The sequence below is a fragment of the Centropristis striata genome, chromosome 4, assembly GCF_030273125.1.
Source record: "Centropristis striata isolate RG_2023a ecotype Rhode Island chromosome 4, C.striata_1.0, whole genome shotgun sequence".
In the NCBI taxonomy this organism is placed as follows: domain Eukaryota; kingdom Metazoa; phylum Chordata; class Actinopteri; order Perciformes; family Serranidae; genus Centropristis; species Centropristis striata.
Window position 1 is genome coordinate 2,007,322 of NC_081520.1, and position 14,444 is coordinate 2,021,765.

Below are 14,444 nucleotides of genomic sequence, written 5' to 3' on the forward strand. Positions count from 1 at the left end.
GCAAATGTGCATTAATTTCAGAGTACACTGAGACATTAAACTGCATAATTTTCAATTAAATTCTGGAAAAGTTGGTGTGTTCTAAAACTTTTGACCGGTAGTGTATATATTTACGGTGTTTCATTGTTACTGAAACTTAATTAACCCATTTATCATTTTACAGTCTTTTACTGTCGTGGTTTAGCAGTTTTTCACCGTAAAATCTACGGACATTTTTTCAGTGCACATGGACAGGTAAGGTATCCTCCATGTCTGATATCATTCCTCACCACTAGAACAGACCACCAGAGCAGAGACGCCCCTACACACCCCTCTGCTGTTCTGCACCATTAACACACACTGTTCTCACCCACAGCTCAACTGTAAAGTCACCTATTCACCTCCGATTCCTCTCAATCTTTCAACTGCACAATCCCCTGCCTATATAAAGGAAGTGTGTGAAGAAGATGGTGTGTGATGTGCAAACACACACACACACACACATGCACGCTCCCATGAAGGCATTCATACAGTTGGAGAAAGTGGTTAACAAGCGAGTGTTTGAATGTCCTCCTCCCTCCCCGCTCCTTGTCAAGCCAACACTTTGATCTGTCTTCAGGGTGTCAGCTGGCAGCCATGTTTGTTTGCCCAGCGAGGTAGGCTACCTGTGTAATTACCTCTAACGAAGTGACTTGTTTTGATTTGGCCTGAAATCTAATCCCCAGCCTGGGATGAAGATGTGGAAATGGGTCTGGGGTTACTTGGGGATTTTGTGAAGTGTGAGCCTGGCTGTGGCTGTGACTGGTTAATCTGTTTCAGGCGTGAAAAAGGTTTTGGCCGTGGAGTTAGTGAGGAAGTTTATATTGTGAGGAGGAACATTTTGGCTTGTTACTGTTCTTTTCCTTTGATAATCACCACCTCACCTTCTTTTTCTCTTTTCCCTCTCCTCATCTCCCGCTTTACCTCTCACATATTAGCACAAACACACACACAGAATCTACTTGTTGACTCAAACGCTCTCCCTCGGCTTGAACACACATATAGTACACACATACTTCTGCTCCTGTGAATCATTTAAGCCCTGGCAGCAGTTCAAGAAAACCTCAAAGAGAATGTTGTTGGCAGGAGGCTGCAGCACTTCACCTCTCCGTAAAGGTTAGCGAGAACACAATGTGGCTCTGCTCCGTCCTCTCTCCTCTCTCCTCTCTCCTCTCCTCCCTCCTCTCTCCGACTTATCCTCCTCTGCAAGCGCTCTTTTCTTCTACCTTGATCTCGTCTATCACTTTCCATACTTTCTGTTATTGCATTTGCAGAAAAAAATATGCACTTTACATTTGCACAAGCATCTAACAAACACACGCACAAATGCTAATATGCTACTGGATTTCTATTTTGCACATCATGGAAAAAATATTCAAGTGGTGTTGTGCAATATTTGTGCAATAAAGCCTTAAAACGTGTGTGTGTGTGTGTTTATTTTTCTGTTTTTTATTATATTTTCTATAATCTCCCTGGAGAGGAATATGAGCTCAGTTGTGTGTGTAAATGCTTGTCTGCAGCTAATCTGTCTTCACTTGCAAACAAATATTTGTTTTGCACATTTATGACTGCTGTCTGCTGAAGGGCCTCTCATGGTGACGGTGATTCATAATTTTAGATGATGCTGTTTTATTGATTGTTCTGTATCATGATGGACTCCTCACTCCTCCGGCCGGTGAGGTTAACAAGTGATCAACAACTGCTCAGTTACATTGCAAAGCGTTTCCACATCTAGCCAAAATACACAGATTTTGCTACAATTTAGGAGAAATAATCAAATCCAAAGGATGCCGCACGAACTCCAACATATATTCGATGTGTTTAAAATGTGAACTCGTGCTTTGTCAGGTCGGCCTGCAGGACGACAAGCATGCAACTTTGAAAATGTTTGATTTCTGAGTGGAGTTTGAGTCAGTCAGAGCTGTGCTGTGCAGATGAGAGGAGATTCTAAACTCACAACTCCCGATTTCTGCATTTTACATATTGCATAGGCACTTAAACAATATTAAGCCTTCATTTTTCTAAAAATGAGAAATTAGCAAATTAATTATTAGCTCCTGCAGTGTAGTGGAATTTCTCAAAGATTCACATTAAGTTATTTGGGGTGTTGAGAGCTTTTTGATGGACTATGTTCATGTCAGAGGAGTGACTGTGGAAGGCCATAGAGCTTCCCATAAGCTTCCTGCAGCCGATAAGAAACGTAAACACGCCAGGCAACCAAAAAAAAAAACATGTCACCCTCCGCACTGGAGCTAATGAAGGGGGCGAGGTGGGGGGGGTGTTCTCTCACACAATGATCGGAGTGTTTAGAGGAGAAGGGATGGACTGTACAAAGTAAGGAAGTGTCCCTCACACACCACCCGCTGAGCTTCCCTCTTTAATAAGACGTTTTTTGTCTTTTAGGATCACATGCATATACACACCTCAGCAGTGAGAGCATGATGTCTGTGTTAATCCGTGCAGGCGGGTGGGGACCTGAAGGAGATGGTTGGAATCTGGTGGTCTGTGTTTATTTGCTCTATCTCTCTCTTCTTTCTGAGAGGAACAAGAGCAATGTTGGAGACGCCACATGAGGGCTGAGGGTACATCCTTCTTCTTCCTCTTCACCTCATCCCTCCATCCCCCCATCTCCCATCTCTTTCCTGCAGCTCAGAAGGATTCCATTGAAGAGAAGCGATGTCTTGTTGATGTTTAATCATGCAGGCAAGCCAGATGCAAATGAACCAGAGACCAACCCAGAGAGATCAAACTGGGACAAGCAGCGAGACATGTCTCTTCCTCCAGCCGGTCCAGGACAGATGCACCGACGCTGATGGACTCGGGATGAAACAATAAAGCGTTTTATGTTTTAACACATAATAACTCAGCTATAATGTGTTTCGCTTTGTGCATACACATGAAGAACACTACAGTAATAGAACATCAAGGAGGATTTCTTCCATTTTTGCTGTTAAATTATGCTCACATCAAGAAAGTGGCTCCACATATTGATCCACAACTTTCACAATACATTTTCAAAAACTTAAAATAGATTATTTTTATTCAGCAATGTCAGAGGGTGTGTGTGTGTGTGTGTGTGTGTGTGTGTGTGTGTGTGTGTGTGTGTGTGTGTGTGTGTGTGTCATTACGAAAGAGTGCATGCTTGTGAAATAAACCACAGAAGTTAAACCAAAAGAGATTGAGAAAGTAAAAAAAATATATTTTTTATAACACAGTAATTATAGCTAGTTGTTGAGTAAAAAAAAATAAATATTAAATAACAATACTGGACCTTATGATACCAATACTAGCCTACAATATACCACTACACCACTGCTACTACTACTACTCCAACTACTACTACTAATAATAATAATAATAGCAATAATAACAACAACAATGCAGCTATTAGTGACGTGTATTTTTAAAACAAATTACAATTGTTTATTATAAAACAGTTGGTATTGTTATGATTATAATAACAAAATTGTATTGTAGTGAGGGCACTGAATATTTCATTGCAATTGATAATGATAGCTAAATATAATAATAATAATAATAATAATAATAATAACAAAAACAATACTGCTATTAGTGACTATTTTTTTATCACAATTGTTTATTATATAAACATTTATTTTATTATAGCTATATATTGTAGTGAGGGCATATAATATTTCATTGCAATTGATAATAATAATAATAATAATAATGATAATAATAATAACTATTATTATTATAATAATAATAATAATAACTATTATTATTATTATTAGTGTCGCTGCCGGTTCTACCTCGCTGCCAGAGCCTGCCTGAAGCCCCTCTAGCCCGGGTGGTGGTTCTCCGGTCCCGACCTGACCCCGCGGATCCGTCTGCCGCATTCCACCCGCACGCGCTATCATAAACATCCTAGTCCTAGACCTGCGTGGGCAGGAAGTGCGCGAGGACAGGAATTCCACTCTTTCAAAGTACATTACGGCCCGCTGCAGTGACGCTCCGCACTTTATTGTAGCGCAACATGCACACCGCGATGGGACGTTACAGAGGCCTGAGATATATATATATCTATATATATATATGGACAAGTATTCAGATCCTTTACTTCAGTAAAAGTACTAATACCACACTGTGAAATGACTCCACTGCAAGTAAAAGTCCCGCATTCAAAACTTACTGAAGTAAAAGTACAAAAGTATCCGCATCAAAATATATCAAAAGTAAAAGTAGCCTACTTGTTATGCAGAATGGACCCACTCAGATTGTTTTATATATTCTAAATATGTTATAGGATTCTTATTTTTGATGCATTTATGTAAGCAGCATTTGAATTTTGACAAGACTTGTCTTATTTTAATTACTTTATATACTGTTAGGAGGTTAAATTAAAGTAAAATGAAAAAAAGTCTAATCACTTTAATTTGATCATGTTTTTATGTATTTTTTTTTAACCCTGGAGTAAAAAATACAGTATTTGCCTCAAAATGTAGTGAAGTAGAAGTAAACAGTTAACATAAAATGGAATGGAAAGTACAGTTCTTGAGTAGATGTACTTAGTTACTTTACAGCACTGGAAGTTACCCTCGGGAGAAATCGAGAGAAAAAGTAGCCTAGTTAAAACTATTTAGTTAAAAATATATATCAAACTGACAATGTACATTATACTTCAAAGCTCAAACTGCCTAACAAAGTAGGGGTCATTTTAACTACTTATATACTGTTGGGAGGTTTAATTTATATATATATATTACATGTTTTGCTCACTATAGTTTGACGGACTGTAATGTTAAGTAAGAAATATATATAGAAATAAGAAATATATATATAAAAACAGCTAATCACTTTAAATTGATCATGTTTTTTATGTTAAATCTCGACTTGAAAAGTAACTAAATCTGTCAGTTAAATGTAGTGGAGTAAAAAGTTCAATATTTGCCTCAAAATGTCGTGAAGTAGAAGTATAAAGTTATATAAAAATGGAATACTTAAGTAAAGTACAAGTACCTCAAAATTGTACTTAAGTACTTTCGTAAATGTACTTAGTAACATAAGTAAGTCTTATCACTAAAGTAGGCTATATATTGTCTCATACAGGCCTGTGATACATATTGTACATGTTACTTTGATACAAATCATTATTTCAGACGTGTGCGTGGCGGCCTGCTGGTTCTGTTTATTGGAGCGTTTATTCTAGAGGTGTTGAAAGACGTATAGGCCTTTAGGATATATATTTATATATTTATCTACTCTTCTCTGTCTGTAGAAATCTTCTCAGTCATCTCACTATCATCACATGCAGCCCAGAAAACACAATGCACGATGCATTTTAACAGGATGCACACATATTGTACAGAAATATGTTAGCATTCAATCAAGAAAAAACAAAAATTTATATAAATGAATATGTTTATTAGAAATCACGTCCTGTTTTTGCTAGATTTACTAACAATAATCATGTTCATGTATAGCACATTTAATTCATAATTATAATAATTCAGCTCAGTGCTTCAAAGTGTGACATTAAAAACAAAAAACTAAAAGAAATAATTTTAATTAATACATTAAAAAAACATGTCTGCCGGTAGTTGATATATATCCTATAATAAACATCAACAACTGTTGACCTGTAGCTTTTTGTCTGAAAGCTGTCACTGCCGCTTTATAATCATGGTAAATAAATAAATAAATGAAAAAGACAGAAAGAGAGAGAGAATTGACAGAATCTTTTAGAAAGAATGTGCAAAAAAATAAAAAATGTAGATGCAAAGCAAATTTCCATCTTAGGGCCCAATGTTCGCTACTCTCAGCAGGCCTATGCATTACAGCCATACGTTCCTTTATTTGTTATTTAGGCTACTTATGAATGCATTTGTTTATATGTTGTTTATCAAAGTCCCTGCCTGTGAAAACAAGCTGTACTATCACATGAACATTCCTCCGCGCCTCTCTGAAGCTGCAGCAGGTCGTGTTTCAGTGTTTCACACTCTTGTTGTGCTTGCGGATTGTTGACAGCTTTGTTGTGACGTGACGCGCGTGACCGGGAAGGTTAGACTGCAGGTAAAGGAAGAAGAGGAGGAAACAAAACATAAACTATCAGAGTAAAAGCTTCAGCCTGCAACAGGCACCGTCAGCTGGCAAGTGGGAGGAAATATCTACACTGGAAGTTGTGGTTTTTTCCCCAAAATGTAGGTTCTGTTTCATTTTACAGAGTTTTTTTCTTGTTTTTTTTCTACATTAAGTGCAAATGCCATTAAAACGTATTTTGTTTTATAACCATAAAATGGTTGAATGTTAAATTAAATTACAGTGAATTCTATGTAAGAAAAAAATGCATTAAATACACATCATAATGGTGAATGTAAAATTAAGGCAATTTTCTGTTTTAATTTAAAAAAAAAAAGAAGTGCAAATGCCATAAAAAATATTTTGTTTTATTATAAATAACCATAAAATGGACAAATGGAAGTTGAAATATTCGTCTTGAATGTTAAATTACAGTGAATTATATGTAAAAATAATAAAATACACATCATATAGCTGAATGTAAAATTAAGGCAATTTTCTGTTTTCTTACAGTATAACTTTACATTTTATGTTAAATCATAACTAAATGCTAAAAAGTCTAGCAGGAAAAGTAGCATGTATATTAAAGTAAAAAATATATATTTTATAGATTTATTTATATATAAAAAGATAAACTATATGTTTGTAATTTTAAAGAAATTAAAATAACCTGAATATTTTCTGGCCACTACAAATATCTTGTGATAGGCTCACACACATATAAGCAGGCTTCGTGTTCTTATGCACATTTTTGCAGTTAATGCTAAATATAAGCTAAAATGTCACGGCTACATTAGCATTTTAGCATAAAAGTAGCCCAGCCTGGCTTCTAACGGTGATTTAATGTGATGCAGGCCTACGGGGACCACCAGGGAGCTTTGAAGGGGCTGAGTGGGCCTCTGGAAATTGAGAAATATGAAAAGATTAAATTAACCTTTTTATTGCAGACTCTATGCAAACACAGTCCTTTTTTTCATGCAAAATGCTGAAATTATCGCGTAAACACACTGAGGCAGTGAAAGGTCTTCCCTCAGAAGTTTGATTGGTGATTCCTGCTACTATTTCTGTTTGAGCAGAAGCAGGGAGAAGAGAAGACCACAGACTTTCTCTGGAACAATAAAAGAAGACTAAACAACTCCCGAAACCATGAGGTAGGCCTGAACACTGAGACAAAGGGGGTCTACAGTTTGTGGTCTCTGACAAACCACCACTAGCCTCTATTTCTGTCCTTTTACATGCCTAGTGTAAATGAACAGTAAAACATTTTCTTTAAAAACAAACAAAAAAATTAAAGAAGGAAAAAAGGTATCAATAGACTAATAAGGTTAACCAATTTTCATTAAGTTTTCACACTTGTGCCCTTATTAACCCATAAGAACCCAGACCCAGTTATCCATAAAGGAAAGTTATGGGGAATATATCACAGACCAAGTGAACCACACAGAACATATTTATGATGTGTTTTTTTTTTGTGTGTGGTAATTTTGTGTCTTTTTTAAGTAATTTAGTTTTTTTCTGTCATTTTGTGTCTTTTTTAAGTAATTTAGTGTTTTTTCAGTAATTTTGTGTCGTTTTTGTGTCTTTTTAAAAGTAATTTAGTTTTTTTCTGTCATTTTGTGTCTTTCTTAAGTAATTTAGGGTTTTTTTCCTGTCATTTTGTGTCCTTTTTAAAAAAAATAATTTTGTGTCTTTTTGGTCATTTTTATACTGCTTCCAGCGGCCCCCAGGTAATTTGAGTTTGAGACCCCTGTTCTAGAATATTAAAAGTGTTTGTTACATGGGTGTCACCGTATGGATTAAAATATGAATGCAAATCGCTATCAAATAATAATAGGCTAATAACAAAAACAATAATAATAACAATAATAACAATAGCCTAATGATAGAGAAATTATACCCAAAACATTTTTTTTCTGTTTAAAAAAAAATATAGCCTTATTCTGCCAACTGATAACAGGGTTTATCTCTTCTTGTGTCATTTGATAGCTGCTTTAATTAACATATTGAATGATGTAATGTTTTAACTAAGCCATATACTTACAAGGCGGAGGCATAACAGCGGTGCTGAGATTACCGGGAAATGCTCTCCGTCTTAAACATGTGAAAAAGACATTGAAACATGGAATAACATCGCTTGAAACGGTGACTCTGGGATAATTGCACGATGAGAGATGGTTGGCTCTCTGCGCGCCTCAGCTGCTGCTGCGGCCATGCAGGCTGCAGACTGGCTGCAGGGTGATGACACACATGCCAATGCTGCTCCACCTGCACAGACTCCCAGAGCACGGAAATACACCCAGAGAAAGCCGAGGGGAGCCTCATGGGTGGCCGGAGAAATGAATACTCCTGTCTCTATGTGAACTCATTAAGCAGCGCTATCTAGACACATTCTCTGTGTTGCAAATGTGCGGTGAGGACGTGCGTGAATACGGGTCAAATATATTTGAATTTAATTTGACTAGATAGATAGACTTTATTTATCCCAAGCTGGGAAATGACAGTGTAGCAGCAGCATTACACACAGAGACAATAACAACACAATTAAATAAAAAGAACAACCTAGGCATACTTCAAGCAATAAAATATAAAAATACAATAAAAATACAATAAAATATAAAGTGTCTAAAGAAGGAGTAGAATAGAATTCCAGTGCAGAATAAATATGAATATACAGTATAAAAATGTTGGTGCTATGAAACAAATAAGGTGCAATGAACAGTGTGCATAAAAAACACATAAAGTGCATAGAGTTCTTTGGATGGAATTGCGTTGAAACAATACAAACTTTTTTTATTTTTAATATTTAAGAAATGTAAAATATTACTGTATTACTATAGCAAAATTATCTAAAGGTTTTTATCTATTTTAATTCATTAAAAGAATTCAGTGTTTTGTTTTTATTCTTTTTTTATTTTACTGTATTTATATTTAATTCTCTATCATTTGTGCATATCACAAATTAATTTGACCAATATTTTCTCCTTTCTGTTTCTCTTTCCTGGTGTCTTATGGCATTATCTGCGATCACATAGCTAGAAAAATGTTAAAATTATATGTCTTTTCCAGCACTACAAAGCAGTTTTTTTTAATCTGTTTTAATCCAAATTTAGTTTAATGTCCAACGAGTAAAAAAAAAACGATTAAAAAAAATCAACATGTTGAAAATAGAGGGTTTTTTTCATTCCCTGTGACAACTGGAGGCGGAACTCAAATACGCACAAATCACGACGCACAACGTCGTTTCATGGAAAGCATTAGAGCAAAAGCAGCCTGTCAGAGGACGTGAAAAAAAGGAAAGGGCTGGGCTTACTGACTCACAAACCACAACTTGGGTTGCGCCTCCATCAGAAACCAGTTTAGAAAAATCCCCGTAGAAGAGAGAGGAAGGTTCGGTGCATGTCACCTACTGAGCCACAAAATACCGATTTCTCGGCGCAGTTCGGAGGCAGATCTCCCTCCGCGGTGCATCCTGAAGTCCTGCAACACATCAGTCTGCGAGTCTACTAGCGCCATTTGAAAGGTTTTTTTTGCTTTTCGGGATTTGGACTGGACTTGTTTTGTTTTGGTGTGCGCAATGATGGCCACTTACCAAAACCCAGAGGATGACGCAATGACCTTAATGATCCACGACACCAACACGACCAAGGAGAAAGAGCGACCCAAAGAGGAGCCGGTCCAGGACAAAGTCCCGGAGAAGCCAGATCCGACCCAGAAACCACCGTACTCGTATGTGGCTCTCATCGCCATGGCCATCCGGGAGAGCTCGGAGAAGCGGCTCACTCTGTCCGGTATCTACCAGTATATCATCACCAAGTTCCCCTTCTATGAGAAAAACAAAAAGGGCTGGCAGAACAGCATCAGACACAACCTGAGTCTCAACGAGTGCTTCATTAAAGTCCCGCGGGAGGGCGGCGGCGAGAGGAAAGGGAATTACTGGACACTGGACCCGGCCTGCGAGGACATGTTCGAGAAGGGGAACTACCGGAGACGCCGCAGGATGAAGCGGCCGTTTAGACCTCCACCGACTCACTTCCAGCCGGGGAAGTCCTTGTTCGGGGGGGACGGCTACGGCTACCTGTCCCCGCCCAAGTACTTGCAGTCTAGCTTCATGAACAATTCGTGGTCGCTCGGCCAGCCGCCCACCCCCATGTCCTACACGTCCTGTCAGATGGCCGGCGGGAACGTGAGTCCCGTGAACGTGAAGGGGCTGTCGGCCCCCTCCTCCTATAACCCCTACTCCCGGGTGCAGAGCATGGCGCTGCCCAGCATGGTGAACTCTTACAACGGCATGAGTCACCACCACCACCCCGCGCACCCCCACCATGCCCAGCAGCTGAGCCCCGCCACGGCGGCACCGCCTCCGGTCTCCTCCGGTAACGGAGCGGGCCTCCAGTTCGCCTGCTCCCGCCAGCCCGCGGAGCTCTCCATGATGCACTGCTCTTACTGGGAACACGAGACCAAACACGCGGCGTTACACACGAGGATTGATATTTAAAGTTTTATCTATAATGGTCTGTGTAAAAAAAAAAAGAAAAGAGGACTTAATTCCTGTGATTTCAAAACAGAACCAAGAGTATTTTTTTTTTTTTTGGAAGAGGCCAATCTGACGAGCTGTTCGGGTCCAGCTGATGCTGATGGAGGTATGCGTCCAGAAGGTTTGACTAAATGGAATGAGGAGGTAAAGAATCAGGTAGCACGACCTCTGGGAGCCATTTCGTGCGCCTGTATTACACTTGGACTGATGACCAGAACTCGGTATTGTAGTCATAATTGTGCCTATGAAAAGATTTTCATTTTCACGGGGATAGACATTGCTGACATTGCTTCAGTTGTCTGTTGTTGTTATGCGTAAATGGTTTCTGTCGCCTTTACGCACGGCTTATCCTAACTATTGCCAAATCAAACATGAATATAAGTCGACCTAATGAAGTCAGTGCTTTAATGTCATTAAATCAGAGCTCAGTGTGGCCCTGCTAGTAACTCGCTCTGCGCAGCGGCCTCCTGTCTGTCATGGCGGAGAACTTAAACGCTGAAAGTGTCGCTAGAGATCCATCAGACTGCCAACAATACAATTCAAGGTTTTTCAGATTTCTTGCTCCCACATGTATGTATGATATCATTTCTAATATGACGCCAGCCAATGCCAGGTTTTGTACATCTTTCTGATTATTATTTTTTTTTTATAAACGTGATTAGCTATATTGTCTCATTCATGTTGGGGCCATGTTTCATTTTAATTAGCACTTTTCCCTTCTTTTCTAGGTTTGTGAATTTCTTAATAAACTTGTATTTCCTAAAGTAACACAGTGGTCATGAAGTAATCTGTTTTATGCTGTAGGCTGTGATAATAATAACCACTGTGGGACAAAAACTTTGTGAAGATTACGCACCAGAAAAGTACTAAAATGTTACCATACCATTTAAAAAAAAAATAAAAATCTGCACTTATTCCACCGCGTAAAATGTCTTATCAGGCATTATGTCTCTTGGGAAATTTGTATATGAATATTCTTATCACTTGCTAATTCTTTTTTTGCAATTTATGCCCATTTATTAATTAAGGACTAATTTATCCTAGTAGTGACGAAATATATTTAAAAAAAACTTCTCGTTTACCGTAATAATAATAATAATAATAATAATAATAATAATAATAATAATGTACATTAACAGAGTCATTAATAGTCTGTGTCTGTGTCTTGGATATGTTCTGTGCAGATATCTTGAGGCTGTCACTGCGTAACTGCTCTGCAAAAATCATGAATAATAATCACTCACAGTATTTCATGTTACCCTGCAACTATATATCACTATACGATAATTGTTTTAATTATTTTATATTGGACATGAATTGTAGGCTTTTTAATACTATTTGCAAACGATCCCGTGTCGGTATAAAACTGGCGGTGCATGGAGGCTCTCTTATTATATTTTCTGACGGCAAAAGCACAAAATAAATTAGATTTAAAGTTATCTTTTATCATTCGCGTTGCATGTGTGACCATGAACAACAATCATTTTTTCCCCCAAAAAAGTATTTTTATTGTTTTGCTCTAAATAACCAATTGTCAGCAGCAGCAACGATACTAATTTAGATATATTATTAATTGTATACAATAATAACAATAACATTCGATGTGATGATGACGTTTGCAGTGTTTTAAAGGATTAGTTGTGTTCAACTAAGGGGCTGCAGATAATATATTTATAATAATAATTAATGGTGTAGGAAATCAGACAGTAAGCGTAATATTAAGTCGTTTAATAACCTTTTATATCGGTTTAAAGTGTGACATAATTCATTCCTCCCATGCATGCTGTCCAATCAAAGAGACATTTGCTCAAATATTGACGCATAAGCTGCCAGAGTGTGACAGACAGAAAGCTCCTCCTTCTCTGTTGTCTTTTACCGTGAGACTGTTGAATTACGTAAATACGAAGCTACAAAGAGTCCCAATAAAACACCGCCGTCCCTCCAATAATCACTCTCATATTATCACGGCGCTGCAGCGGAGCCATCTGCTTCTCACTTTCTCATTGCAGGCTGGATCACCACAAGGAGTTTACTGTTTTGACAGCACGCCGCAGCCTGCGTGCACACACACTCGGTTATTGTTTTAAAAGCTGAGCCATTACACACTATGACTTATTGTATATTAGACTGTGGCGCCTCGAGGTGTATCCATCCGCACTCTCACCTTGATCCGCCCTCTGCGCTGTCAAACACGCGCTCATCAACCGCAAAACAACCGAGAAACACGCACGCGCACGCGCGCACACACACAAATGAATAATACATTAATTGGACTATTAATGACGTTTGCAATGTTGCTGTTATAGTAAGAAGACTACATGACACACGATTGTGAGTTGATTAATGATTAATTAGCGTGAGGTTCTATTAGAATTAGTGACATGTTGTCTGGTCATCAAACACCATTTATATGGTTTTTCCATTTGGGAAACTTAAAGTGCCACTCAGCCCTGCAGACGGGATTTAATATGCTTTATACGCCTCGATTTAACTTTATTCAAAGGGAAGGACATGTAGGCACAAATGACTGCTCAAATAATATTTAAAACACACTTTTAACACTGCACTTGCTAACAATGTGTTATTTATTTAACACTAATATTTTTATGTTGGTTATTTTGGGGAGTATGTAACCACATTTCGTTGACCCGCTTATGAGTTTCACACAACAACACAAAAACTAGGCTATATATGTTTTAATATTCTATTATTTCGTATGTATTTACAAAAAAAGTGAAAAAGGAAAACAATAAAAAGGAAAAAAGAAAGAAAAAGAAAAAGGAGGATGTTTCAGTTTCCGTAAAAAAAAAATATTTAAGTATTTTTCTTCTGTTTTTTTACAAAATAAAAGAATGAAATTATATTATATATATATATATTACATGTTTTGCTCACTATAGTTTGACGGACTGTTATGTTAAGAAAGAAATGCATTACTTATTAGGAACTCATGAAAGCATTTTTTACTCCATTAGGCTACTTCTGGACATATTCTGCATGAAACCATAAAATCAGAGGATGAATGAGCTGTTATTGAGCTGTTTGTCTCCAGCAGCCAGCCGTCGGGATCCCTCTTTACGCAGCAGTGTAATAGCAGAAGCATGAATGAGCTCCGGGGCTGATGGAGCCTCCCGGTCCCGGTCCGGAGCATCCTCGTGCGCAGAGGAGCTGACATGTAGCTGTGTACGGCTCTGCTTCCTCACATTAATGTTTTGTAAACAGAGAGGAGATAAGGGCGCGTTTGAAAGGCTCGTGTATTCCAAACACTCCTCCAAAAATAATAAATACAAGTGCTTTACAAGAAATTGTGTTTCGGCGAGTGTAACTAACCTTTACATAAACTATGATCCGCAGATGGACTCCATGATTTTAATGTGACATCAATTTTATGTTGTTTTCGCTTTTTTTCATTTGTTTTTGTTTTTTAAGGAAGAAAAATAGGTTTACTGATATAGTTTCAGTCAGAAATACACGTTTTTTAAATTATTATTATTATTAGCTGATTTCACAGTATGAAATATAATATAATAGGCCTATAGTTCGCGTTAGACCTTACAGTTATACGTTTATTTTGCTTTTAGGGAAATGTTCCGCCGCCCACCTCTGCAACACAACACGTAAATACACGCATATGCAGTTTTTGCACATGTTTTGAATCCTCCATCTCCTGGTTCATGAACTAAAGTTTTATGTGCACACTCGGGTGCGGCAGGTGTGCATGTGTCTGTGCACAGAGGCTGGCAGTTGAGCCGGTCGACTGGGAACAATGGGCCTGCATACAGGATGTGTGAGATAAGGCCAGCAGAGGGTCACGGCTCCAGCCTCCAGCAGCCTGCAGCTACACGGCTGCTGC

At 38.1% G+C, this 14,444-nt stretch overlaps 1 protein-coding gene across 1 annotated transcript; it reads left to right on the top strand.

The window, feature by feature from the left end:
• The first annotated feature begins 9,419 nt into the window (after positions 1-9,419).
• On the top strand, positions 9,420-10,575 carry foxl2a (forkhead box L2a). The gene has a single exon (XM_059332042.1). The coding sequence runs from the start codon at positions 9,632-9,634 to the stop codon at positions 10,550-10,552; it is 921 nt and encodes a 306-aa protein (XP_059188025.1). The 5' UTR covers positions 9,420-9,631; the 3' UTR covers positions 10,553-10,575.
• The last annotated feature ends 3,869 nt before the right edge of the window (positions 10,576-14,444 follow it).